The sequence below is a fragment of the Stenella coeruleoalba genome (assembly GCF_951394435.1).
Source record: "Stenella coeruleoalba genome assembly, chromosome: 4".
NCBI lineage: Eukaryota > Metazoa > Chordata > Mammalia > Artiodactyla > Delphinidae > Stenella > Stenella coeruleoalba.
The window spans coordinates 484,389-510,003 of NC_137149.1; the positions used below are offsets into that span (position 1 = coordinate 484,389).

The 25,615-nt window shown below is 59.5% G+C and overlaps 1 protein-coding gene across 3 annotated transcripts; it reads right to left on the reverse strand.

Moving 5' to 3' along the window:
• Positions 1-25,420, reverse strand: RNF212 (ring finger protein 212). 3 transcript variants are annotated; one of them, XM_079920641.1, is made up of 13 exons: positions 23,867-23,879; positions 22,464-22,525; positions 22,183-22,274; positions 18,852-18,926; positions 15,878-15,934; positions 15,586-15,644; positions 13,812-13,864; positions 13,664-13,724; positions 12,861-12,906; positions 9,495-9,558; positions 1,249-1,318; positions 265-398; positions 1-114 (listed from the first exon to the last, which is right to left on the reverse strand). In XM_079920641.1, the coding sequence occupies exons 4-13, from the start codon at positions 18,897-18,899 to the stop codon at positions 77-79; spliced, it is 630 nt and encodes a 209-aa protein (XP_079776767.1). In that variant the 5' UTR covers positions 18,900-18,926; positions 22,183-22,274; positions 22,464-22,525; positions 23,867-23,879; the 3' UTR covers positions 1-76. The 3 variants fall into 3 exon arrangements, 2 of the variants coding, with proteins under 2 accessions (XP_079776767.1, XP_079776766.1); XM_079920640.1 differs by lacking the exons at positions 22,183-22,274; positions 23,867-23,879 and adding an exon at positions 25,270-25,420; XR_013828232.1 differs by lacking the exons at positions 1-114; positions 22,183-22,274; positions 23,867-23,879 and adding exons at positions 872-1,103; positions 25,270-25,420 and having other exon boundaries at positions 302-398.
• Between the last annotated feature and the right edge of the window lie 195 nt (positions 25,421-25,615).

Consider the following 25,615-nt stretch of genomic DNA (forward strand, 5'->3'; position numbering starts at 1 on the left):
GCAGAATCACGGTACTGGATACGTGCACGTGCTGCAGGCGGGCGCAGAGCCGACGCCCAGGCGGGCGGGCGCTTGCTCAGTGCTCGTGCACGAGCCCCCCGCGGCCGGCAGACCCTGCAGGAAGCGGCAGTCACAAGCCCCAGAGAACGCACAGGTGAGCGCGGCTGGGGTCTGGACTGCTGCCAAGGGCGCAGAAGCACAGCTCTCGGGGGCCCCAAGCTGTGTCTGCTCCTCACAGCGTCTGCCTTTCCCCGCGGCACTTACCTAAATGCCGCCTCTGCAGCAGCCCCGAGATGCTGAGGGGCTGCCTGGGTGCCGCCCCTGTCCCGGCTCTGCCTGCCGCCTGGGGCGCAGGGCTCTGGCTGGGCCACTCCCAGCGCGTCTGCAGGGCTGGGATCCTAGCGGTAAATTTAACAGACAAAATCACCAGCGCCTCTGGCCACGAGGTCATTTTCAAGGTGGCGCGGCCAGCCTGGGGCCACGGCAGGCAGGCCCGCAGGAGGGCTTCTCTGGGCCGTGGGGACCGTGGCAGGGCCCCCGAGAACTGCTGCCCGTTACCAGGGCCAGGACCTGTGTCGCTGGACCCTCCCACAGGGCCCCTCTGTGCTGATGCTGAAAGAGGCAAGTTACAGTCAGAGGGCGCGGAGCTGGGGCGGCTCCTGCCGTGGAGTGGGGTGCAGCAGCCCCACAGAGGCCACGGGCGCAGCCTGCGGTCAGGGAGGTAGGGGGGTGGCCCTGTGAGTCGAGGGGCGGCGGGCACGCAGTCTGGAGGCCAGTGGCTGGACTGTGCCGAGCCGCAGAGCGTGGACAGGCCTTGGGAGAGGGGTCAGGGGTCAGGGGTCAGGGGAGGGTCCACCTTTGGAGACAGCACCTGAGTGCCCAGCGCTGAGGAGAGCGCCCCGCGTGGAGGCGGCCCTGCGTCCAGGAAGGGCACGGCTGCTCCTGTGCAAATGGTGGCGCTGGGACCTGGCCAGGCAGAGGGGCAGCACTGGCCACAGCGGCCACCTGCCCTTCAGGAAACCCTGCCGACCCCGGGCTGTCCTGGAGTAAAACGTCCTGCAGCCGTAATGGCTCTTCCGCGGTTTCTCGCGACAGAGCACCTGCTTAAATTACGTTTTAGCTTCAAGAACATGACGTGGTCTTCTGGGCACCGCCTCACTCGGGGCCCGCAGACAGCACCGGGACGAGCGGGTCCCTCCCGCCCCCACCTAACCCTGTCGCCCCCCAGGAGCCACGAGCGGGACCTACCTGAGTGCCTGGGGCTCGCTGGCGTGACGCGGTGTCAGGCCGAGGTGCTGAGGGCGGTGGGCAACGCTGCCTGGGGGTGGGTGAGAAGTGAACGAGCTGCTTCCCCATCCCTGCCACAGGTGGAGCCCTGCCCCCGCCCCGGGAGGGTGCGGACCCCACCCTCTTCCCCATCTTCTCACCCACGTGCGCCGTCCTTGACCGCGCAGTCTCATGCCCGGACCGGCCGGGGCTGGCCTTCAGCCGCCGCCCACACCCACACTGCCCGCGGACTCCGTTGGGGGCCACCCTTGGTACGCGGCAGGCGCTCAATAAATGTCTGGACACCTGCTTTAAGCCTTGGCTCCTGTTACTCTGACAACCACTCCGGGTGCAAGAGGGAGGGCGTGGGGCTGCGGGCGACCCCTGGCGCCAGGACAGCCGTGTCACCTCCACCCAGACCGCAGGAGTTTTACACAGCTCGACTTCTGCCCGTTGACAGCTTCTGGGCTAATAAGAAGCTTCTTTTGAAGATGCAAATGAACCCTGGTAGGCTTTAGTCACCCCAGGGAGCAGACGTGAAAGGACTGCTCTTCCTCAATACCTGAACCCCTCTGCATCTAAATTTTGGAGAGTTTCAAGAGAAGGAAGCCAGGGAAAGAAGGGTAGACAGCATTTAGGTTACGCTCCCTCTGTGTCCTTTCATGGTACCCCTTTCATAACCAAAGAACCTGGACCAGAGAGGGTGAGTGCCTTTCCCAAGGCTGCACAGCATGAAGTGGGCAATGGGGGTCTCATCTCTTTGTCTTGGGCCGTGCGGACTGTGAGGACACTGCCCACTGCAGGTGACCCTCAGGAAGCCCCAGAGAACAGCTGAGAACCAGGCGGACAAACCATCTGGGCAGCTACGTTCACCGTGTTTGTTGTTTTCTGTACTTTACGAGGGTCTGGCGTCTGGGGGCCTTGCTGACTCCCAGAGGTGGCGCCGGTCTGCCTGTGAGCGAGCGCAGCCGCCAATCCAGAGCCAGCTCTGAGCCCCCCTCCATCTGCTGCCCCACTCGGCCCTCATCAGCCCGGCTGGACCTCAGACAAGCGGGGCGGCCCCCACACCTGCGACCACAGAGACGGCTCAAGCCAGCCAACCTCAAGCCTGCCAGCCTCTCCCGCGGCCCTGCCGTTCCTCCCTTGAAAACCGCGGCCCAGGCTCCGGCCCAGGCCTCCGCCTCACCCCTCCTGGCGGCTGTGCCGCCTGCTTCCAGGGACCGTGAGTCCACCTTCCTCCTGCACGGCGGTGGCTCCTGATCTGTTGGCCTCACACACCCGACGGGTCCCGGGTACAGTCCTCTGTTCAGTGGCTACACGCTCGGCCCCACGACGGCAGGCAGCAGCACTTTCTCACGCACGCTTTACAGGACTTCATGGGGACAACGGCTGTCAACACAGCCGAGGCTACCGAGGCCTCAGGAAGTCAACAACTCATGGGTCGTGTGGGCAGCGCTCTGGCCACAGGAACAGCGGGTGCCAGGCCCTCAGTAGACCCGAGAACCATGAGCCACGGCAGGTCTCGGCCCTGAGGGCAGTGACCCGGGCGCTGCAGGAGGCCCGGCAGCACCGAGGAGCCGCCCCCTGGGCCGGTGCCACTGAAAGCCAATGACCAGACGAGGCCCCACAGCCAACAGCACACATCCAAGTCAGGGCCGAGCTTCTGCTCAGGAAAGTGGCGTGATTCAGTGCATTTGGAAAGATTTCCATTGAAAAAGTTAAACGGAAAACATGGTGACATTTAAAGAGGGTAAGTTTCCAGGTCGAGAGTGTGGGGACGCTCGTGTCCCTGTGCTGCCAGGTGGACAGGCTGCGTCCTGTGGACGAGACCTGGGCACTGGCGGGTGGGCGGCCCGAGACGTGGGAGCGGGTCGGCCTCGTGCACAAGCTCGTGGGACAGAGTGGCAGGGGGCAAGGCTGAGGTGCCCGCGGCGCGTCAGCTCACCCAGGCAGGGCTTGCCGAGAAGGGGCCTCCAGCTGGATGGAGCTGACATCCGCGAAGCTCCTTCCCAAGACCGAGCATGAGACGGGACCATTTTAGGACATCGTCTAAGACAGACAACAGCGCCTGAGCCCGGACGCCCGCTGCCGCCTGCCTGGGAAGGGGGCTTCCTTGCCTGGGCCGTGAGCGGGCCCCTGTGCACCTGCGCCTTTGCGCTGGGGGTGAGAGCAGGAGGAAAGAGCACGGCCGGGGGTGACCCTCCAGGACCTGGGAGCGTACAGCTTTGCTGCGTGCAGAGCAGAGACCGAGCACAGAGAGGCTGCCCTGCCTGAGAGATGCCTGGGCGCCAGCTCGCGCAGACCCGCAGAGCAGCCACGGTCACCCTGGAAGAGAAGCGCGAGGTCAGGGGACTCACACTTGACGAATTCGAAAAGTCCTCCAAAGCCACAGTGAGCAAAGGGCAGAGACAGTCCTCAGAGCAAAGGGGAAAAGCGACTCGTCACACACGAGGACACGGCTGAGGGCGGCGACCCCTCACCAGAAACAAAGGAGGGGCCAGAGGCAGCAGGACGACTCGGCAGAGTGCTAAGAACAGTCATCTGAGAATTCTCTTCCCAGTGGGATTACCCTCAAAATGAACACATCATCATTCAAAGGTGACAAAAACTGGGAGAATTCACAGCTGGCCAAACTGCCCCACAATAACACGGTACTTGGGTCTGAAAGGAACACCCACCGACAAGCACTTGGTCCCACAGGAAGGACGTGGGCCCAGAAACCTGACGAGCGCGAGGGGCGCGTGTGCGTCTGCCTCCTCTCCTGATCTCTGGGGCACGTGAGCTTCTGTAAGGGACGTCGTCACAGGCCTGTCGCTGGGGTTCTATGTAACCTAAGTGGCTACACGTAATCAAAGCATCCCAGAGCAGCGGGTAAGCGGACCGCACGGGCAAAGCTGCCGCATGGGACCAGAATCCAGCTGGGCGGCCCGTAAGGCGCAAGGCTGCCCCCGAGGCAAGACAACAACGAGACAGCGCAAACATCAACGGAAGGCCGAGCCTCCCAGTCCGCTCTGGTTGCCACGCCACCAGCGCAGGCTGGGGCTTCAGCAGACGCTTATTTCTCACAGTCCCCGAGGCTGGAGCCCAAGATCAAGGCGCCGGCAGACCTGACTCCTGGTGATCCAGTGGATCCCGCTTCCCGCCTGCAGACGGTGCCCTCCTGCTGTGTCCACACGTGACCTCTTCCCGTGCGTGCCGTCTCTCGTGAGGACACGAATCCTATCGGATTAGGGCCCACCCTCAGGACGGCGCTGACCTCCTAGAGACCCCCGACTCCGAATGCAGTCACAGCTCTGAGGGGACACGGGGCACTAAAAATAGTTAATGCCAAAGAAGGCAGTTAAGGAGATACAGATAAACAAAAAATCCCAAAAACACATGGCAAAGAGGCAGACATCAATCCAAACCTATTAGTAACCATGCTGACTCAATGGACTGGACACTCCAGCCAGAGGCAGAGATTACAAGCAGCATCCCACCACACACTGTCCACAAGAGGCACACTGTCCACAAGACAAGACACACACTGTCCACAAGAGGCACACTGTCCACAAGACACACACTGTCCACAAGATACACTGTCCACAAGAGGCACACTGTCCACAAGACAAGACACACACTGTCCACAAGAGGCACACTGTCCACAAGACAAGACACACACTGTCCACAAGACAAGACATACACTGTCCACAAGAGGCACACTGTCCACAAGACAAGATACACACTGTCCACAAGACAAGACACACACTGTCCACAAGAGGCACACTGTCCACAAGATACACACTGTCCATAAGAGGCACACTGTCCACAAGATACACACCGTCCACAAGAGGCACACCGTCCACAAGAGGCACACCGCCCACAAGAGGCACACCGTCCACAAGACGCACACCGTCCACAAGACGCACACCGTCCACAAGACGCACACTGTCCACAAGAGGCACACTCTGGCTTCAAAGACACAATCAGGCGAAAGCGAGGAACGAAAAGACGCCCCACGTAAACTGTACCCAATCTGAAATTAAAGAAAATTCCACCATCAAGATAACTCACTACTCGGGTACCAGCTTATGGATAACGCCTAAGACCCATACACTGAAAACGACGATTCCTCAGGTCAATCGGGGTCCAGTAAGCGGAGAGGCAGACACGTCAGGTCTATGGACTGGAAGACGCAGGAGTGTTGAGAGAGCAACTCCCCCCAAACCGATGAGCTCCTATCAACCCCCAGCAGGCTTTTTTGGTAGAATGTGACAAGTGGACCTTAAGATCCATATGGAAATGCAAAGCCCTTAGAAGAGCCAAGATTACTTTGGTAAATTAAGAACGAAGTGTCTGATCTCAAAACTTAACCGTAAAGCACAAGTAATCGTAACAATGTGGCATCTATGAAAGGAAGGATGGAATATACTCGTTGGCAGAACAGGAAGTCCAGAGGAAACCTTGACAGTTACGATCTATCAGCTACGTGCAATTTTGGACCGTTGGTTGCTGGTATACAGAATTACAACGGAGTTCTGCGTATGGATCTCGCAGCCTGTAGCCTCCCCAAGCTCATTTATAATGCTTGACAGTATTCTTACAGACCCCTTGGGATCTTCTACAGTAAGACCAGCTGTCTACACAGTAGTTACACCTCCTCCTTTCCAACCTATGCGCCTTAATTTCTGCTCCACTAGCGCCTCCAGGACAAGGCAAGTAGACGTGACGGCTGTGGGCATCCTTGCCCTGTTCCTGGTCTCCAGGGAAAAGGTTCCACCTCTAGGGTCTTGGCCACTCTGTGGAAGTGCCCTTCTAGTGCGTGTCTCCTAAGAGTTTCTACCACGAATGGCTGCAGAGTTTTGTCAAATTCTTTTTCTGTTGTAAAGATCTTGTTTTTTAGGTATTTCATTCTACTAATATAGTTAACTGAGCTTCAGATGTCAATAACCTTGAACTCCTGAGATAAACCGCGCTTGGTGATGGTATATAAGTCCTTTTATATGTTGCTAGATTTGATGGCCTCGTATATTTCAAAGAATTCTGCACCAGTATTCACGAAGATTATGGTTCAGTTTTTTCCTCGTGTTATCTTTGGCTGTGCTATGAAGACACCACTGACATAAAATGAGTGGGCAAGTTTGATCCTCTCCTACTTTCTGAAAGAGTTTATGTAGGGCTGGTATTAGTTCTTCTTTAAATGTTTCAAAGAATTCACCCATGAAGCCAGTGAGAATTAGGCTTTTCTTTGTGCAAAGATTTTAAAATTACTAATTCAACTTCTTTACTTGATAGAGGTCTACCCAGACTTAGTATTTCCTCTTGAGGTAGTTTTGATATTTTCTAGGAATGTGTCCATTGCATGTAGGTCATCTACTTCGTTGACAGAGTTGTTCATAATATTCCTTATAATCCTTTTATTATCTGTAGGATGTGTAATGATGTTCCTTCTTTCATTTCTTATACTAGTAATTTGTGTTCTCTTTTTCTCTTGGTCAGTCTAGGCAAGAGTTTGCTAATTTTTTCGAAGGATAAACTTTAGGTTCCATTGGTTTTCTCTATTGTTTTTGTTTCCTGTTTTGTAGATTTCTACTCTGTTCTCTTGCAGCTTCTTAAGGTGGAAGCTTCGATTACTGCCTTTAGATCTCCTTCCTAATCTAAGCGTTTAAAGTTATACATTTCCCTCTAAGCCCCGCTTTACCTGCATCCTATAAATTTGGTACACTGTATTTTCTTCCACTCAGTTCAAGCTACTTTCTGATATTACTGTTGACGTTTTTTCTTTGGTCCATAAGCTAGTTATAATTGCATTGTTTAATTTCCAAATATTTGTTTTATTCTCAGAATTTTTTTTCCTGTTGATTTCCAATTTAATTCCATCGTGGCCCCAAAATACACTCCGTATGAACAGTCCTAAGTATCAGGCCCTGTTTTATGTGCCACTGTGCGGCCTTTTCTGGAGAATGTCCCATTTGCACTTGGGAAGACTGTGCACTCTGCTGTTGCTGGTGGTATCACGTTTGTCGGATAGGCAGTCTCTTGTCTTCTTTCTGGTCACTTGTCTAGTTGTCCACCAACTACTGATAGTGGGCTACTGCAGCGCTCAAATCACGTGTTGAATTCTTTCTTTTTAACTCTGGCCTTGTGCATTTGGGGACTTTCTTCTGTGGCGTGTTTGCACTAACGGTTACGTCTTCCTGATAAATGACCTTTACTCATCATGCAATGCCCGTCTCTAGAGACGTTTCCCATCTTATGACCGTGTGTGTGACGTGAGGACAGCTGCTCCGGCTCTGCACTGGCTGCTGGCTTGATCCACCCTGTACGTTATCTCGTCTCAGCCTATTGGCGCCTCTGGCTCCGAGATGTGTCCCTCGCAGACAGCGCGCAGCAGTCTGACGTCTCTGCGTCTGCTGCACACTCATACCCGATGCTGTCCGTGGCTGACATCAGCGTGTCCACTTTGCTCTTTGTTCCCTACACGTCTCGTGTCTTTTTCGTTCCTGCTTCCCTCACAGCTCTCTGTCTCTGAAGGGAGAGCACTGAGCACCCCAGACCGGATGGTTGGCTCTTCTCTCCATGGGCAGCTTTTGCTCCACGTACCTGCTCTGCTGTCAGGTGTATACACATTGGTAACTGTTGTTTTCCTGACACCCCGTTACCACGGGGTGTTCCTTCTGCTCCTGGTCTCCAGAACAGTCCTCGTCCCGGTGTGTTTCTCTGGTGCTCACGCCGCGCCCCAGCCCTCCTCCGGCTGCCACACGCACGGTGTCCTTCCTCTTGGAACGTGTCTGTGCTGCTGTGGCTCAAGCACGTCTCTCGCGGGGAGCGTGCGGGGCGTCTCTTCCCTGGTGTGGCCAGTTGCTCACGGGTGCTGGGTGGCTGACGTGCGCCCGCACCTGCCATTCTATTTACTGGCCACACCTCACTCTCTTTTCTGTTAGTCTGCCCGTGTCGCCTTCTAAATGCTTTTCAATGTAATTATTTCAGTTCCTCTTTTAAACTGCATTTTTGTTTTTTAAAAAGCTGAAGTATAGTTCATTTATAATGCTGTGCTGGTTTCAAGTGTACAGCTATGTGATTCGGTTATACACACATATATATTCTTCTTCAGATGCTTTTCCATTTCAGGTTGTTACAGGATGTTGATAGAATGGATAAACAAGGTCCTACTGTACAGCACAGGGAACTACATTCAGTATCTGCCAGACGCCCGTCTCCTGAGGGAAGGATGCTCCCAGCGCCGGGCTCTGCCCCGCAGGCCGGCCTGCAGACGCTGACCTGAAACCCACACCCGCACGGCAGCATGACGGTGGGGGCACAAGGCGGGGACGCTGGGCCGGGCACGAGGGCGGAGAGGACGTTGATGCCCACAGGACACCCCAGGGCCCAGGGGAAACGCCACCTCCAAAACCAAGGGAACCCTGATGGGCGGACACTCCAGCTGCACAGGAGGATGGAGGCGGGAAGCATGAGGAAAGGGCCCTGGAGTGACCGATGGCCTGGGATCCCAGGGGAGGGCAGGGAAGGGGGACAGGAAGACACAGGCCTGACCTGTGAGCTGAGGCTGGGAGCACAGCGTCCACGAAGGGGAGAGGAGGGGAGGGGAAGGGAGGAAGGGGCAGGTGCAGCAGCGATTCCAAAGTGCAGAAGCAAATCAAGCCCCAACCGGGTGCTCAGGTGCAAGGGCGGCAGCAAGAGGCCCTAGACAGCCACGGCTCAGAAAACGTACACCTCAGAGGCAACTATCAGAATCTCAACTTCAGCACGAAAAAAAGTGAATCTAAGGACGGAGATGCAAGAAGCAATGGCAAGAAGGAAAACAGAGGGGCTGACGATTAAGAATGGATAAGCACCGATCTCAAATGTAAGTATTTCCATGGCGACACACACCGCGGAAACTTCCAGGGCCTTGGCCCGAGTTTGGTGAGGGAGGGACTTGGGGTGGAGATGGGCGTGCGCCAGAGCCTAGTGCTTTGGGCAGGCGGGCAGGCCCACGCTGACCCCCGGGGAAGGGCCGGGTGCTCCCCCAGCAAGCACCAGTAAGCACGGCAGGCCCTAGGATTCCTGTTCAAAGCCCAGGAGACGGGCCACGAGGGCCCGCCTCCCCTGTGCCGGGTCAGGTGGGGCCCTGGATGGACCCAGGAGGGGCCCGCTCTGGGGGAAACGTGCCTCCACATGGACCCACACCCACTGGGTAAGTCCTTCAGCACGTGTGGACCGGGGTAAGGTGGCGGGTCTCCACTTACCCATGCGTCCATCCCGAGGTGGACTGAGCAGGGAGATCCTTGTCAGGCCGGTGGCGACCTCACGCTAGGTTGTAAGAGGAAAACAATTGGTAACGTTCCAGACCTGCCGCTCTGGAGGAGAGAATCTCCTCATCTGCTAAGAACACAGCCCCTCAGTCTCATCTGCCTGAGAAACAAACTCCTGTCTGACCGCGTTCTGTGCGGGAACGTGGCCGAGTGGGCAGGGCCCACGGCGGTGAGTGGACGAAGGACCCACCGAGTGCTTTTAAGAGTCTCAGAAGAGGAAAAGTAAGCCAACTTCTTGGCTGACATTAGGAATTGCAAAGTCCTGAGTAAATCACTTGGGGAGCGTCCTGTCACCTTGAAATCCAGATGCTGACGGGCGTGGCTAGGGCTGGCGGGCAGTGCCCGGCGCCAGGCCTGCTCCACGCCACGCACGCGGCAGCGTCCGCCAGGCGGCGCCCCACCCCACCCCACCCGCTCTGCCCCTCGCTGTAACTGCGCGGTGGGACCTGGGGCGGGGCACACAGCCACTGCCAGGATCTGCCCCCCTCACTGTAACTGCGCGGTGGGGCCTGGGGCGGGGCACACAGCCGCTGCCAGGAGCCCAGGCTTGGCGCTGCTTCTGTGCCCGTCTCTTCATCTCCACAGCCCGTCCTGGCCCTTCCTGGGGCCCTAGACTCGGCCACCGCCCCACCTGCGCCCCTGCTGCGACCTCGGGCCCACCTTCCCAGCTCCCGCGCCCACGACGGTCCTTTGCTCCTGTCAAGCAGCCTCCCCGCCAGCTCAGCGGCGGCCTCGTTTCGGGGCACTCTCTGCAAACGTCCCCACCCCGGCCCTGCCTCCGGCTCACGCCTGCTGGCAAGACTCTGACCTTGGAGGGACTGGCCCCCACCCTCGAACGTCGCACTGCCTGGCAGGCTGCTGCCCACCCACCGGAGCAGCCTCCCCTCCCTCTGGCCTCCCTCCCCGGCCCACCCACTCCAGGCCCGTGCCCAAGGCGAAGGCCTCTCCAGGGTCTGCGAGAACGGCAGGGCTGGCTTGGGGACGCTCACTGCTCAGGGTGCCCTCATCCCATTGCTGCAGTGGCTTTAACGTGGCTCGCAGTGAGCAGGGCCTGACCTCACAGCCCTTCCTGCCGCTGCTGTCTCTCGGCTGCGTTCAGAGCCTCCCTCCAGCTCGGCCACCCTCCCCGGCCCCTCTGCGGCCGCCTGTGCACCGGCCTCTGCCCCTCCTCCCACCTCCGGCACGTCCTACATGTCAGGCCACGAGTGTCCAGCACAGGCCAACTCTGAAAAGTTATCGAAGAGAGGAGACGAAGTCGCTCCTGTCGGGTTAGCACCTATCTGGGGGAGGCTCCAGTAACAGGCGAAACAGAAAGAGTTTAAAGATGCGGAGTGTCCAGGATGGTGGCTGTGACTCAGGTGAGCGCCGGCCGCGGCCCAGGCCGGGGAAGGGCACGGGCGCAGCACCTGCAGGAAGCGGAGGTGCCGAGACAGGCCCCCACAGGCCCTGCTTCTTCGAGCGCGCCGGGGAGCTGCTGTCGAGGATCTGGGTTGCTGGCAGCCGTACTCGGCTGCCCTCAGGATCTCAACGGTCACCCGGGCTCGGCTGCGAGCACATCTCTGCGTGGACGGCCAGGTGGTGAGGCTGGTGTGGCAGAGTGGGACCACACCCGACCAGGGCCGCCAAGGCCAGGGATGGCCCCGACCTTGGGCCGCATTCTCCACCGGCCCAACAGCCACCAAGTCCCCATAATGCAACCGGGCTGGCTTGTGGGACGTGACTGACACGCTGCGTCACGGCCTCCTCCACACACCTCACTCCGCGGGGAGCTCCTGCCACCAGAGGACGGGTGTTCTGGAGAGGCCCAGGCCCCGTGCCAGGAAGGTGTGGTGGGGCCGTGCGCGTGTGCGGCCCCTCAGGGTTCCACGGGGCCACGTCCTCACTGGAGGCCACATCCTGGAGGGGACGACCGGGAGGCCCCTGCCTGCTGCCCGCAGCGCCGCCTCCCCACGGTTCACGGGCTCAGGCACGCCCTCACTGTACACGTGGGTCACCCCCTCCGGGGAACCAGCACCTGCCGAGCTAGCCCTCGAGCACCCACAGTCCAAGTCCCCACGCGGAACCTCACCGGCGGGTCCCCCTCTGCTCGCAGGCACGGCCGAGGGCAGGTGGCAGGCTCTGCCTCTCCCTCCCTCCTAGGACCCAGGCCCAGTGCAGGGGGGTGGGAGGGGGGCAGGATCCCGCTCTCCTCCTCCAGGATCTCCCTCACCAAGGCCACCAGACTCCTTCCAGGGTCACCTCAGGGAGCATGGGCACTGCCCTCTGTTCCACGGCCACAGGGTGGGCCCAGCCATGCCATCTGCGGGACCTCCTGGGGGGTCTTGGGGTTTCCAGGAGACACCTCACTGCCCTGCTCGGGGTCTCAGGGCAGCCCCACCAGAGAGGCGTGCGCACACCCACCCCAGGGCTGATGGGGGTGTCCAGGAGGTGGGCCACTGGGTGGACAAGCTTTCCCTGAAAACGCGCGTCCCGTTCTGGCAGCCACAGCCTGTGACTGATGGCTTTCCTGGAACGTGGCCGTGCCTGTTTGCTCCCTACCGCAAGGAGTGAGTGCTGAGATGGGGACATGGGCCCACGAGGGTCGACCCAAGCCCTCGTAGATGCTGGTCTAGAACCTCACTTTGGAATCTCAAATCAGTTTGTGGCGTTCTGGTCCCAAGGCACAATTTCCAATGTGCCGCCCAGGAACACATCATCGCTGAGCCGTCAGCCTTAATTTCTGGAACGTTTAACCTCCAGAATGGGGCCACGTGTGGGCCGAGGCTCGAGGCCCAGCTCCTGGGGCAAAGGCGAGCTGGCAGGGACCTGTGAGCTCCAGGCTGGGGGGACTGCCTCATGAGCGGCTGAGGTCTGGGGCAGGGCGGAGGTGTACCCACGCCCCCTTCTGGTGCTGGGAGACGGCTGACGAGGGGTAGTGGGTGGGAAGCGTCTCCCCACCGGAGCCCGGAGCGGCTCTGCTGCCCACCCGCCCAGAGCACCGCTTCTCGCCAACCAGCCCACATGCTGGCATCCACCTCACAGGTCGTGTGTACTCGGTGACCACAGCAGCACGAGGCCTCCAGGCAGGACTGAGTTCAGATGCCAGCGGGGGGAGGAGGGCAACCCACCCCGCCCCAGCCCCGAAAGCCCAGTGGCCCCACAGCCGCCCCCCAGCCTCCCTCCCAGGTCCCTCCTGGGAGCCGCCTGGAGATTGGCCGCCCAGAGTCTGCGGAGCTGGCGTGCTCGAAGGTCATCAGCGACGAGAAAACCATCCACGCGGAGCATGTGGGAACCAGGCACGCGGAGAGCAGGTGCACTCACCTTTCTTCTCGGGGAGGGTGTGAGGTCAACCTCCATGGACTCCACCCTGTTACAGACAGTGAAACACGGTCACGGGCCTGGTTACGACCAAGTAACAAAAACACACGAGGCCCCGCGGGCGGCTCTCCCTCCGGCAGCTGCTGAGCACCAGGGGAGCCCGGGGATCACAGCCCCGCCGTGGCCAGCGAGACCTGCAAACCACCGCGCACCCACCCGAGGACACGGAAGCCCCCGCTGTCTGCCCTCCTGCCGCCTCCCCCCGAAGGCCCCCGCGTGGCCACCTCCTGGCTGGCTGCCCCCCTCCGGCCACTGTCGCTGGGCCCCTCCGCTTCCTGCTGGGCTTCCCGGAAGCAGGAGTACTACTTCCGTCCACCCTACTGCCGGGCCCACACGTTTCATGCAGGTAGGGCTCGACCCACGGCAGTTCCCTAATTAATCAGCCCAGAGGCTGGCGTGGGATGTGGCCGGGCGTCCCCGCAGGAGCACAAGGCGGCGGGAAGAGGGCGTGCTCCCTACTTTCTGAACGAGCTTGGGGTGGGGGCGGCCTGGCTGATGGGGCCTCAGGCGCCCTCATCCCACTGCTGCCCGTGGGCTCGACTCCAACCTCCCAAGAGAAACACCCCCCCTCTCATCCTGTTTCCTCCACGTCCCTCTGTCCCAGTGTCAGAGGAGGGTCCTGGGGACGACACCCAGCTGCCCAGCCCGGGTCACGTGACCACCCCCACCGATCCCTGCGGCCACATACCCCTGCGTCTGAAACACTGCCCGCTGACGTTCGGGGGTTGGGGGCTGGGGGTGCACACCTTGCAGAGGCTGATGAGTCAGGCGGCAGGAAGAGCGGCCCGTTGGGCTTTGTCGAAGGAGCTGTGGCGAGAAACCTGGTGCTGGAGCCGATCGGGTCCACTCCGTACCGCGTCACAACCCTCCCCTTCCGGGCGTCACTTTACTTACTTGAAACTGGAGTCTTGATCGTGCTGCAAGCCGTCTGTTGTGACAACCTCACACTAAATAGATGGAGAAAAGGCATTAATTGAGCCAGAAACGTTTACTTCCAGGTAATTCCTTCCAACCTGAAGGTAAAGAAAACAGAAACAGCCTCTGTTCTCCATGGCGCTGCCCCTGGCCCCTCCACAGCCTCAGTGACTGCACACGCCTGGCTGCATCCCACAGGAATGGAGGGAGCTCCTTCTGACTCACCAGAGCCCAAGACAGTGCTGAGAACACAGCAGGCGCTGAATAAAGGCCTGCTGAGCGGCCCATCGACCGGCAGGGGGACTGGCCGTGCTGGGGCCCAGCTCCCTGAAGGGCACTCACTCCCGCTTCCAAGTGACTCAGTGGAACAAACTGGGTGCCACGCTGGGTGTGTGGGGAGGGCGAGTGTCCAAGGCCCCGCCGAGACAGGCCCTGTGACAGGGTCAGCAGTGGTGACACCATGCCGTGCTTGGCGGGGCAGACCCAGGCAGGCGCGTCGGGGGCACAGGCTCCCCCCAGAGGGAGACGCAGGCCAGTGGTGCATGCAGAGCCGCCAGCGGGTGGGCCTGGCACAGAACCACCGCGCCAGGAACGCTCCACCTGGAGCCCGAGGGAAACGGGCAGATTGGGACCCTGAAGACACCAGGTGGGAAGCAAAGCGCTGTGAGGCAGAGCGAGAATACAGCACCAAAAATGGCCAGGGATGGGCTGGAAGGGTGAGAGCAGCCGGACAGACGCGGGGAGAAGGCGTGCGCGGTGGGGCGGAGAGGGCGCCGCAGGTACCGGGGTCTGAAGGAGCAGGCCACCAGGTGCAGACACCAGGTGGGGACAGAGCCACAGAGGGAGAATGGGAAAGGTAAGGGCTGGACATTTTCCAGAATTAAGGAAAGACATGATTCCACAGAAAGACAGCGAACTGCACACCAAGGAGGACAGATCCCAGGGACTGGCCCGGGGGCCTCTTGTCCCCGTGTCAGGGTCAGGCCTCGCCCGCCACAGGAGGTGTCGGCCGCGCTGTTTCCCGCAGTCCTTCAGGGAAGGGAGGGCCTCCTCTGCCGCGGCGCTGGCCCGCAGCTCGTCGGCCCCAAACACGCCTTCACGGGCGGCACCGGCAGCTCATGCCCCATCACGAAGGCGGGTGGGTGGAGGCCTCTTCACCCCAGACGAGGCTGAGTCCACACTGGCAGGCGCCCAGCTCCGACTCTGGCTGGTGGCCCCGGGCGCCCACGCTGCCCGGTGCAGCGAGGAGGCAGGAGTCCACGCACTGGGGCGGGGGGGGTCACTGCTGGCAGACAGCAATCCCGCAGCTTAACCTGTGGCCCCCAAGCTGGGACTTCTGAACGTCCATTGCGTTCATACCAGGTCTCATGAAACCGAGAACGTGGCTGAACACGGGCGGTGCCGTACTGACCCCCGGGGGCCAGTGGGCCCAGGGCTGCCACAGGGCCCGGACCAGGGCACGGGTGTGCTGCACGCCCTCTCCGGGGAACTGCAGACGGGGTTAACTCTCCTCCAGGCCCCCTCCCGTCACCCCAGGAACCACTGGGGGGCCCCCCAAGGGGAACCACTCATGTTTTTTAAAAATCTTCTTTTTTGTCTCCCTTTCCTCCCCTCCAGTTTCCTGCACTTTTGCTTTGACAGAAGTTTCTAGCCAACGGAAGTGCTCTCTCCTCTGCACCCCTGGTTACGACAGGGCTGAGACAGACGAGCAGTCACGACAGGCCCACCGCCACCCTCGCGCCCCGGGCCTCACCTCTGCGGCTGCCCCATCCTCAGCGCTGACTTCCTGAGGGACTCTTCCAGCTGAGAAATCTAAACACAATTGAACGACTTCCAGTTACCACACGCACTACACCAAGCGACAGTTCAGACGAACACGTGGATCCTCAACTTCTTAAACCACAAAGCAGAACGTGACTCATGTGGCGGTGGCCCTCACACTATTCATGAGGGAACGTGCACCGAGTCCAGGTCACCAGGCGTGTAGGGAAAAGCGCTGGGTGACGCGACCGCTGTTCTCCTCGCCGCCAGCCAACTGGAGTTACCTTTTCTCCGTAGAAGGCTAACAGTCTCCTCCTGTGCTTTTCTTGAAATTCTAAAACCTGCAAAGACAACACGTGTCAGCGGCTGATGCGCGCGTGGCGGCTGCCGCAGAGGCCGCTGGGGGCTTCCTGCAGCCGCCAGCTCTTCCCAGGACGTGGCCCCACTGCAGCCTGGCAGCCAGAGCAGATGCCGGCAGAGCCCAGGCTGAGGACGGTCACGGCCAGGCGCACTCCACGCAGAGGCAGCGAGGGCCGCGGGTTCCACGTGAGGACCGCGTGGGCAAGGGGGCTGCTGTGCCTCCCTTCCGTGTGGCTTCAGTGGCCCTTGGGGCCCAGGCCATGGGATGCGACACATTTCACAAGGGCCGATCACCATGTGCTGTCCCTCAGGCAACAGCAACTGGATCACAGATGGCCTCCTGACCAGACAGACCAACCAGGAACCCCCTGACCTGCCACCCCGACTGGGCCTGCGCCGGGCAAGAACGCCACCAGGCAGACAGGCAGGGCCGTGCCATTCCAGGAGCCCAGCGACCTTGACTGGACATCCGGGGCCAGCAGCACCTGCAACCAGCAGCGTCCCTGGTCCTCCATTTATACGAGCCCCAACCTCCTTGTCTGTGGTGCCCAGAGCCTGGACTGGCCCCTGAGAGTGCCCGTGTACATTAGAAGACGGCGACTGTGATTTCCTCAAGGGAAGAGGCTATTTTCACCACTAGAGTTTCAGACGACGACACCCACTCTCTCAAAACACCACACTGAATTGCTTAAAGCTAATTCTTGTCGCTGTCCGCGCACAGCTGACACACAGCAGAACCGGGTGCGGGGCAAGCTGGGATTTGAAGTCCACATTGTATAAACGCGTCACCCACTTCACTCCCCCCAGGAATCTGCCAACGTGAGTGCAAACATCCAGGGACGGTGGCCTTTTCCCTGGGGCTCACTGGTCTGGTCCAAACTGAGGGAAAGGAGGCTGGCCCAGCCCACCTCCAGAGGGTGGGGCTGTGGTCAGGAGGGACAAACCCTCTTCAGAGTCTCCTGACCTCCTGGCTCCTACATCCTGAGGGATTCAGAGCCCTTGGGGCAGGGGACATGCTCCACAGTGCTCCAGTGAGCCCCCCCACTCCATGAGACCAGGGGCGCGTGTCTCCACCCAGGGGAGGGGCGATGGGCACAGGCTCTGCCCAGAGCGTCAGCCTGTGGAAGGGTGCCCCAAGGGGACCCCAAGGCCGCCGCTGCACAAAGTCCTCATGATTTGCGAGGTCCTGTCCCAGAAAGGCTCGGGACCGCACCAACGGCTCTCAAGTCCTGCCGCCCCCGGGCCTCAGCAGGCAGACTTCTGAGTCCTCACTCCGGGCGAGGTGAAGCCCCCGTCAGCCCGTGACCGGGTGCCTTTTCCTCACAGCGTGCAGGGCACTGAGGCAGGGCCGTGCACAGCTGGGAGGGGTTTTGTACAGACAGCTCTCAAGCCACCTTCCCCAATCACCTTCAGCAAGACACAGTGACAGTCACCTGTCTCCACAGCTCACTCCTCCGTGTGTCCTACGCCTGCAGCGAGAGACTAATGTCCCGCGCTGACCCCTGACCTCCTGTCTTGGTGCAGGGCCCAAACTGAGAAACAGGCAGCACCGCCTCTGGGAGCAGCCCCGGGCCGTTCTGGAGCGGCTGGCACACGGGACCCCGCCTCGCAGGCGCTGGGGCTCAGCAAGGCCTGTGGACAGGCCAGTGGCTACCTCGACTCTGGCAGGCCATTTCTGAATGAAGACCCTGGTGAGGACAAGAGTGCAGGCCCTCTGTGGCTGACACAGACGCAACAGGACAGGTGAGGCCGCAGCAGGGGCGGGGCCCCGGGCAAAGCTGGCCCTGGGAGAGGGGCCGGCCGGTGGGGTGCCTGAGCGGCAGGCGAGAGCAGCCCCACTGAGGGCGCAAGGCTCACGCGGGCTCGGGGGCAGCCCGGACCCTGTGGCCACACGCCGTCTGCACTGGCTGGGGCGCCCGAGGCTGAGCGCTGCGGCCTCGGCAGGGGTCAGATGGTCCCAACAACACAAAATGAAAAAGGGCTCGAGTCCTCATGCAGCTCTGGCCCCGGGGACCTGGCCGGAAAGAGGGGCCCACTGCAAAAGGGGCGATGCGGGCAGTCCCTGACCCCCGACCCCAGCACTCACCTCGTGCTGATGCTGAGCCTTGGGGCACCCCTGCGTCCCCCTGGAGCAGTCCCGGGATGATGGGGGACAGCCATGGCCCCACCGGTGCTTCTGGCCACGTCGGAGCCAGAGAGCAGCCTCCCAGGGGAGGGGATGGTCTCTGCAAGCTGGCTGACCACGGCCTCCAGACATGCAGGCCAAAGGGCGAGAACGGTCAGGCCAGCGGCCCTGCCCCAGGGAAGGGCCTCGGCCTCAGGCAGCTCCCGGCCGCTCCTCCACACGGCCTCCGAGGGCAGGTGGCAGGCAGCCAGCAGTGGGGGTTGCGCCTTTGACAGAAGGACAGCCGGGGGGACCACAGGCTGTCCAGTGACGTCCAGGGAGGAACGTGCAGAGGGCACGGATGGCGGCATTAGAGGCTGGGCACGGGGGCGGGGCGAGTGTGTGAAGCAGCAAAGGGGGCACGTGCACAGTGACGAGGAGGGTCGGGCAGGCACAGATGCCACGGGGGCCACAGGGTGGGCGAGGGCTGCACAAGTGACCCCCGGGAGAGGACAGCGTCACAAAGTGGCCCACCGCCCGGAGTCCAGACAGCCCCAGCCCCACCTCCCAAACCCCAGATCTAAGGTCCGTCCCTCGCATCGTGAGGCTCAGTGGGGCGTCCTGACCAAGCGACCACTGTGTCCTGACACCCAGCAAAGGCACAGAGACCACGGGACAGAGAGCGCGGCTTCGCCACAGCGGGGGTGGGAGACACTCGCCGACCGTGTGCCCAGAATGGACTGGTCTCCACAACACCAAGTCTCCAAGGGCTGAGGGCAAAGCCTAGGACTCACCTGGGAGGTCTCCCTTGCGTACTTCCTGCACAGGCCGTCTATGCCCATGAAGAGCGCCTGGATGTCGGAGTCCGTCTGAAAGAGAAAAGGCTGTTTCCTCTGCCACGGGCCAGGGCTCTACGTGCTTCAGGGCCCAGACTCAGCCACAAGGACGTCACGGCTGCGTCCAAGGGGCACCGAGTACTCCACGGCGCGGGTGAGGGACGGTGCCCCCTCCTCGAGGACCAAGGGCAGTGCTGAGGGGCTCCAGGCGGCTGGGGGGAGCCGCGTACAAAGGAAACAGTGAAATCAGAAGTGGGAAGAGCGATGGGCACGACTTCAAACTGCTCACAAGTACGTGTTATTTATTTTATTTTTTAAAATAAATTTATTATTTATGTTTGGCTGCGTTGGGTCTCCGTTGTTGTGCATGGGCTTTCTCTAATTGCGGAGCACAGGCTCGGCAGTTTTGGCACGTGGGCTCAGCAGCTGTGGCACGCAGGCTCTAGGCGTGGGGGCTTCGGTACCTGTGGCTCGCAGGCTCAGTAGTTGTGGCTCACGGGCTCTAGCACGCAGGCTCGGTAGTTGTGGCGCACGGGCTCAGTAGTTGTGGTTCACAGGCTCAGTAACTGTGGCACGTGGGCTCAGTAGTTGTGGCGCATGGGCTCAGGAGTTGTGGCTCGCGGGCTCTAGAGTGCAGGTTCGGTAGTTGTGGCACATGGGCTTAGTTGCTCCGTGGCATGTGGGATCTTCCCGGACCAGGGCTTGAACCCATGTTCCCTGCGTTGGCAGGAGGATTCTTAACCACTGCGCCACCAGGGAAGCCCCGTGTTGAGTTATTTAAAAAGCAAACATGAAAAAGTAGGGTTTACGAACTGGCACCTGCCCACGTACACTCCTCGTGCAGATACACCTGCCTCCCACCGCCACCCACCACCCGGCCACAGCAGCACGAGAGACACAGAAGGGCCGGGACAAGGACACACACAGGCCGATGAGACCAGGAGCCTGGGCCCCTCCCAGTCTGTACCAAGCGTACAGGCCCAGCCGCTCCCCATCTCCGCTGAAATGACAGGAACACTGCACTTAGGGAAAGCGAGATCCGAGCTAGAAACTAGGAAATGCACTCGAAGGGCCAGGGCCCCCAAGGAGCCTCTGGAGGACCCTGTGGAGGGGCGGCTGCAGGGGAGGCGGCTCCAGAACCCACTGCCGGCTCGGAGGGGGGCTGAGCAGGGCGCCAAGAGGGCAGGGCGCCCGTGGCAAGGGCTCCGTGTGCACGCGAGCCCCGCGCTTGACCTCTGCCCGAGACCCTGGACAGCACCCAGTGTCTCGAGCCCCGTCTTCCAAGGGAAACAGGACAGAAGCCACACCTCCCCTGAGGGCCTGGGTGAGGCCTACACCCTAGGGGCAGGGGCCCCAGTGAGTGGAGACCAGACTGATGCCCACACAGAACCCGGTTCTACACAAAGACCTCCATGGGCCAGGAGGGAGGTGAGGGTGTCAGCACTGACCTGTCAGGGCCCAGGGCCTTCCTTTTTTTTTTTTAAATTTATTTTTATTGGAGTATAGTTGCTTTACAATGTTGTGTTAGCTTCTACTGCGCAGCAAAATAAATCAGCCATATGTATACGTGTATCTCCACCTTCTAGGACACTGCAGCGCATTAGGTAGAGGGCCCTGTGCTGAACAGTGTGTTCCCATCAGCTGGCTATTTTATATACGGTGACAATAGCATATATGTGTCAGTCCCGATCTCCCAATTCCTTCCACCCCACCCCTTTCCCCCTTGGTGTCCATACGTTTGTTCCCTACGTCTGTGTCTCTATTTCTGCTTTACAAATAAGATCATTTATATCATTTTTCTAGATTCCACATATATGCATTAACATATGAAATTTGTTTTTCTCTTTCTGACTTACGTCACTCTGTATGACTGTCTCTAGGTCCATCCACATCTCTACATATGACCCAATTTCATTCCTTTTTATGGCTGAGTAATATTCCACTGTATACATGTACCACATCTTCTTTATCCATTCCTCTGCCGATGGACATTTGGGTTGCTTCCATGTCCTGGCTATTGTAAATAGTGCTGCTATGAACACTGGGGTGCATGTGTCTTTTTTTAAAAAATTTATTTATTTATTTTTGGCTGCACTGGGTCTTCGTTGCTGCGTGAGGTCTTTTCTCCAGTTGCGGTGAGCAGGGGCTACTCTTTGCTGCAGTGCGCGGTCTTCTCATCGTGGTGGCTTCTCTTGTTGCGGAGCACGGGCTCTAGGAGTGCGGGCTTCAGTAGTTGTAGCACGTGGGCTCAGCAGTTGTGGCCTCGCGGGTTCTAGAGCGCAGGCTCAGTAGTTGTGGCGCACAGGCTTAGTTACTCTGCAGCATGTGGGATTTTCCTGGACCAGGGCTCGAACCTGTTTCCCCTGCATTGGCAGGTGGATTCTTAACCACTGCGCCACCAGGGAAGCCACATATGTCTTTTTGAATGATGGTTGTCTCTGGGTATATGCCCAATAGTGGGATTACTGGGTCGCACGGTAGTTCTATTTGTAGTGTTTTAAGGAACCTCCATACTGTTCTCCATAGTGGCTGTATCAATTTACATTCCCACCAACAGTGTAGGAGGGTTCCCTTTTCTCCACACCCTCTCCAGCGTTTACTGTTTGTAGATTTTTTGATGACGGCCATTCTGACCAGTGTGAGGTGATACCTCACTGTAGTTAAGGCCCAGGGCCTTCCTGAGGGGAAATACGGATGGAGTCCCCGAATGGGACAGAAGGGAGAGGGAGTGATTGCACTCCACACGCACGGAGACCCCAACAGAAAGCCCTCGCTTTCCCACTTCTAGGAATTTATGCTCTAGAAATAGTCTTACAAGTATGCGGAACTATGGTAAAAAAAAAAAATGTTCACTGTAAGATTGTTTGAAATAGAAAAAAAAACAAAAAAACCCAAAGGTTTACCAATAGGAAAATACTGTCATACCGTGCAATCACTTCTAGAGAATGTGGGTGTGTACATTTTAGAAAATGTAGTGTCAACTGGGAAACACCCCATAAAAGGTAAATCACACTAACACGCAGAGAAGAATCCAGAGAAGGACCCACGCTCCTGGCTGTCATCAGCGTCGGGAAGTAGGGCCTGGGGGACTTGCACATGCTCTGTTATGATTCTCTGTTACGTTTGAGTTTTGTGTAATTTTATATTTGTAATCAGAAAAGCAATTTTTATAGATTAAACATCAGATCAAATACACATCTTAGACCTTAAATGTGAAGGAATCAAATTCACCGACTTTCCCTCAGCCCTCTTAATTGGAAATGACCCCAGGAAAACCAAACTGCACCACCTTCCTGAGGAGCTGGTGTTGTACTGAAGAAACACAGGCACCCGACTTCTGTTCCCAGGAGCACCACACCTCCTAATGGGGCCAGGCTCTGGCTAAAGAGAAAGTTGTGCAAGGTATTCAGAACCACGCTATTGGACTTTATGCAGAAAGCTTGTAAGATCTCCTACTGCACGGAGCAAAACAAACAAAAGTTTTAGACACCGCAAATGACTAAAAATTGAATGTCACATTTAAAAAGAAACACTGTGATTCACTTTCAGATACTACAGATTTCAACTTACACGTTTCGAAAGCAGAACTGTACGACATGGAACTTTACAGATCAAGCATTCATCCCTTTTACCTGTAATAGAAAGCATATTTTATTCTATTAGAGTGAGTAGTGCTTTTAAATACGTATAAATGCAGACCTTCTTGCAAAAGTACACAGAATTACAGCACTTGCAGTGGACATGCCTGTGGGCGTGCACATAGCCGAAAAGACTTCCCTAAGTAACAATCTTTTTTTTCTTGTTTTGCAAAAATGCTCCAAAATGGTGGCCATTAAGATCAACAACACAAACTTAGATCAGTCCCAGATATTTCTTACAATCAGGTTTTATAGGAAAAACTTAACTTAAAATTTTAAACTCTACAAAATGAAAAGCTCCTCCCACCCACCTGGGGGCTACAGTGTTCTGCTCTGCCCCGCGGCCTCACCCCTGTGGCAGCTGGGACAGCTCGCCTGGCGTCGGAGCATTTACTGAGCTCCTGAGACAGGCCAGGCAGTGCGCGGGGCTGAGCACGGAGGTGTCACGTCCCCCGGGCCGCCCCCACCCCTCGCTCGGCCTCCTCCCTGTGGGGTGCCCGCCTCCACAGGCCCCTCCCCCACCAGCTGGCCCCGCACCCCCAGGGCTCCCCCCACTCCGTCCCCCTCGCTTCCAGCTCCTGGTTCGGCCCTGCCTGGTCCTCACAGCCTCTGATCTTGGCTTCTCCACTAGGCAGCTTGGAGGCCAGCCGTCGGTCCACATCCACCGCCATGGGTCCTTCCAGGCAGCACAGCAGCCCAAACCCGGGGCTGCCTCCCCGCCCCCCCAGTTCAACACGGCTGAGAAGCAGGATTCCAACACTGCGGAATCTGCAGCATTGCTGGGCACCCCTCTGCTTTTCTTGGTCATTTCCCCCCAGTTCCCTGCAGGGGGTACTCAAACAAGCCCCCATGTCGTCTACTGAGGAAAAGGCCCGTCATGCGCACCTCTCTCCGCCTGCACCACTCGGCCTCCTTCCTCTGTCTTAGGCCGACAGCCCCCCAGGCCAGGCCTAACCCTCCACCCTGTGCTCACCTCCTCTCCTTCCCACAGCCCTGAGGGCTCCCGTCCTGGCTCAGACGCCCTCCCACTAAGCTCCGCCCCTAGCCCTCCCTGGTACTTCCCAGCCCCGAGCCAGCCTGTCCCCACCATCCCCATAGCAACACGCAGGTCACCCAGCCACTAAGGCCAGGGCCACATGCGGATGTGCTGGCTGACTGTGCTGCGATGCCTGGTTTGACATTTCTGCTTTCTCTTCTCCTCACAGCCTCCTCCTGTCTCCACCCACCTTCTTTAGGAAATGCTTTTCCCCAGGTGAGAACGGGCTCCTCCATCCCCTGCCTTCAGCCCTCCCGTCACCGTCACCGCAGCATCTCCACTCTCTTCTCTGCACTAACCTCTCCCTGCTGCGCTCCAGCTGCCCGGACTCCCAGACCCTCGCGTGTCCTCACAGCCCCTCGGTCTCTCCCTGCATGGCTCTCCTTGGAACCTCCGTGTCCAAAGGTAAGGTCCTGGGCCTCACCCCAAACCCGCTGTCTCCCCGCAGCGTCCTGGATGGCCACGGGAACCCCACCGCCAACCCCGGCGAGCTCCACACGCTGGAAACCGAGATGCCTTTCTGCACCCAGGTCTGCCCAACCTGCCCGCTGCTTCTGTCCAGCCCCGTGGGCGGCTGTCCTGCTCTGACACCTCTCCCCTGTGCAGGGTGCCGCTTCTTCCCCAAGTCCTGCCGCCCGCCAGGTTCCACTTCCCCCGGCCACGCAGACCGAGACTCAGCCAGCCCACCCCTGGGCACGCGATGGTGCTCACCCCCAGACCCCGCATGAACATGCCTGCAGCACCACCGGTGACAGCCAAAGCCTGGAAGAGCCCGAGGGTCAGCCGCGAGCTGGGAAATACACCAGGACACGGCATCGGTCCCGAGCAGCAGGCAAGGGGCACCAGGGGCAAGTGTGCACCGAGGATTCCGCAGCGAGGGGCCCAGGCAGGGGCCACCCGGGGCGGGCGTGTGTGTGGGGAGCCTGCTGCCCGCTGGACCACCCGCTCACCGGCGTTAAACAGTCCAAGGCGATGGACACCAACGCGGGTCAGGAGAGTGGTTTCCCTTGAGGAGGCCTGGGGTGTGTGTGTGTGAGACGTTCTGATTCTTAATCTGTGACCTGGTCTCACAAGTAGGTCACTTTATGAGAATTCACTGTTTCCATTTAGGCTTTTTTCTGTATAAACTCTATACGTCAATAAAAACATTTCACAAGAAAAAAAGTACACGTCGATCACGTCACTGCCCGCTGCCCACGGTGGGGGGGGCCGGGGCCTCCCTCGCAGTCCTCTCCCGCCTCAGGCCTCCTCCTTCCTCCCACCCCCTCTGCCGGGGACACTTCTGCATCCCCCCCCCCCCCCCCCCCCCCCCCCCCGCTTCTGGCTGCGCTTGTCCTTACAGGGACCAGCCTGAGGTTGGACCCCACGTGGCAGGCGGGCCAGTGCCGGAACTGAGACACTCGGCCGGGGTGCTGCCCGCCCTCCCTGTGGCCCCTACAGGCCCTGCCCCCCCAGACTCTTGGGCAGGCAAGCGCCCAAGAGTCGTGAACGGGAGCCTCTCGGCCTGTGCCCCGCCACCCCCCGCACGCCCCGCCCTCCCCCAAGGCCCCCTGCTCCGAAGGTCCTCTCCCCACCCTCCAGGCCCGCTGACTCTCTCCCCTAAGGGCCCCTCCCCCGGAAGCCCCTCCGCCCCCCCCACCAGCCCAGGGGTCCAGGTGTGGGCCTGGCCCGAGGGCCCTCAAAGCCCTGACCCCACCCTGACCTTTGCGCAAGCAGACATCGCAGTACACGTGGCCGCAGTTAGTCAGGCTGAAGCACGCCGTCCCCTGGGGTGGCTGGAAACAGCGATTACAGAACACCCAGCCGGCCATGCTTCGCAGCGATTTCCGCTGCCGCCAATGCTGCTGCCCAACCGAAGCCCTCCTGAGACCCACGCGAGACCTGGACGCGGGATCTGGGCGTGGCCCGAGGGCTGCAATTCCACGCCTGCGCACCGCCGAAACTCATGTGTTGGAAGGTACCAACCCGGGAAGACAGGGAGGTTGGAATTAGACTTTCCTCTCTGAGGGTTGTTTTGGCTGGACGTCGGGGAGGAGGAACATACAGGC

Bases quoted from the DNA above. Each gene is read 5' to 3' on its own strand.
- RNF212 (XM_079920640.1), bottom strand. From the start codon at position 25,378: ATGGCCGGCTGGGTGTTCTGTAATCGCTGTTTCCAGCCACCCCAGGGG. The intron at 9,559-12,860 runs GTGAGTGCACCT...CTTACAACCTAG, and splicing joins CACCCTCCCCGAGAAGAAAG to CGTGAGGTCGCCACCGGCCT. The intron at 399-1,248 runs GTAGGTCCCGCT...ATTTACCGCTAG, and splicing joins AGCGAGCCCCAGGCACTCAG to GATCCCAGCCCTGCAGACGC.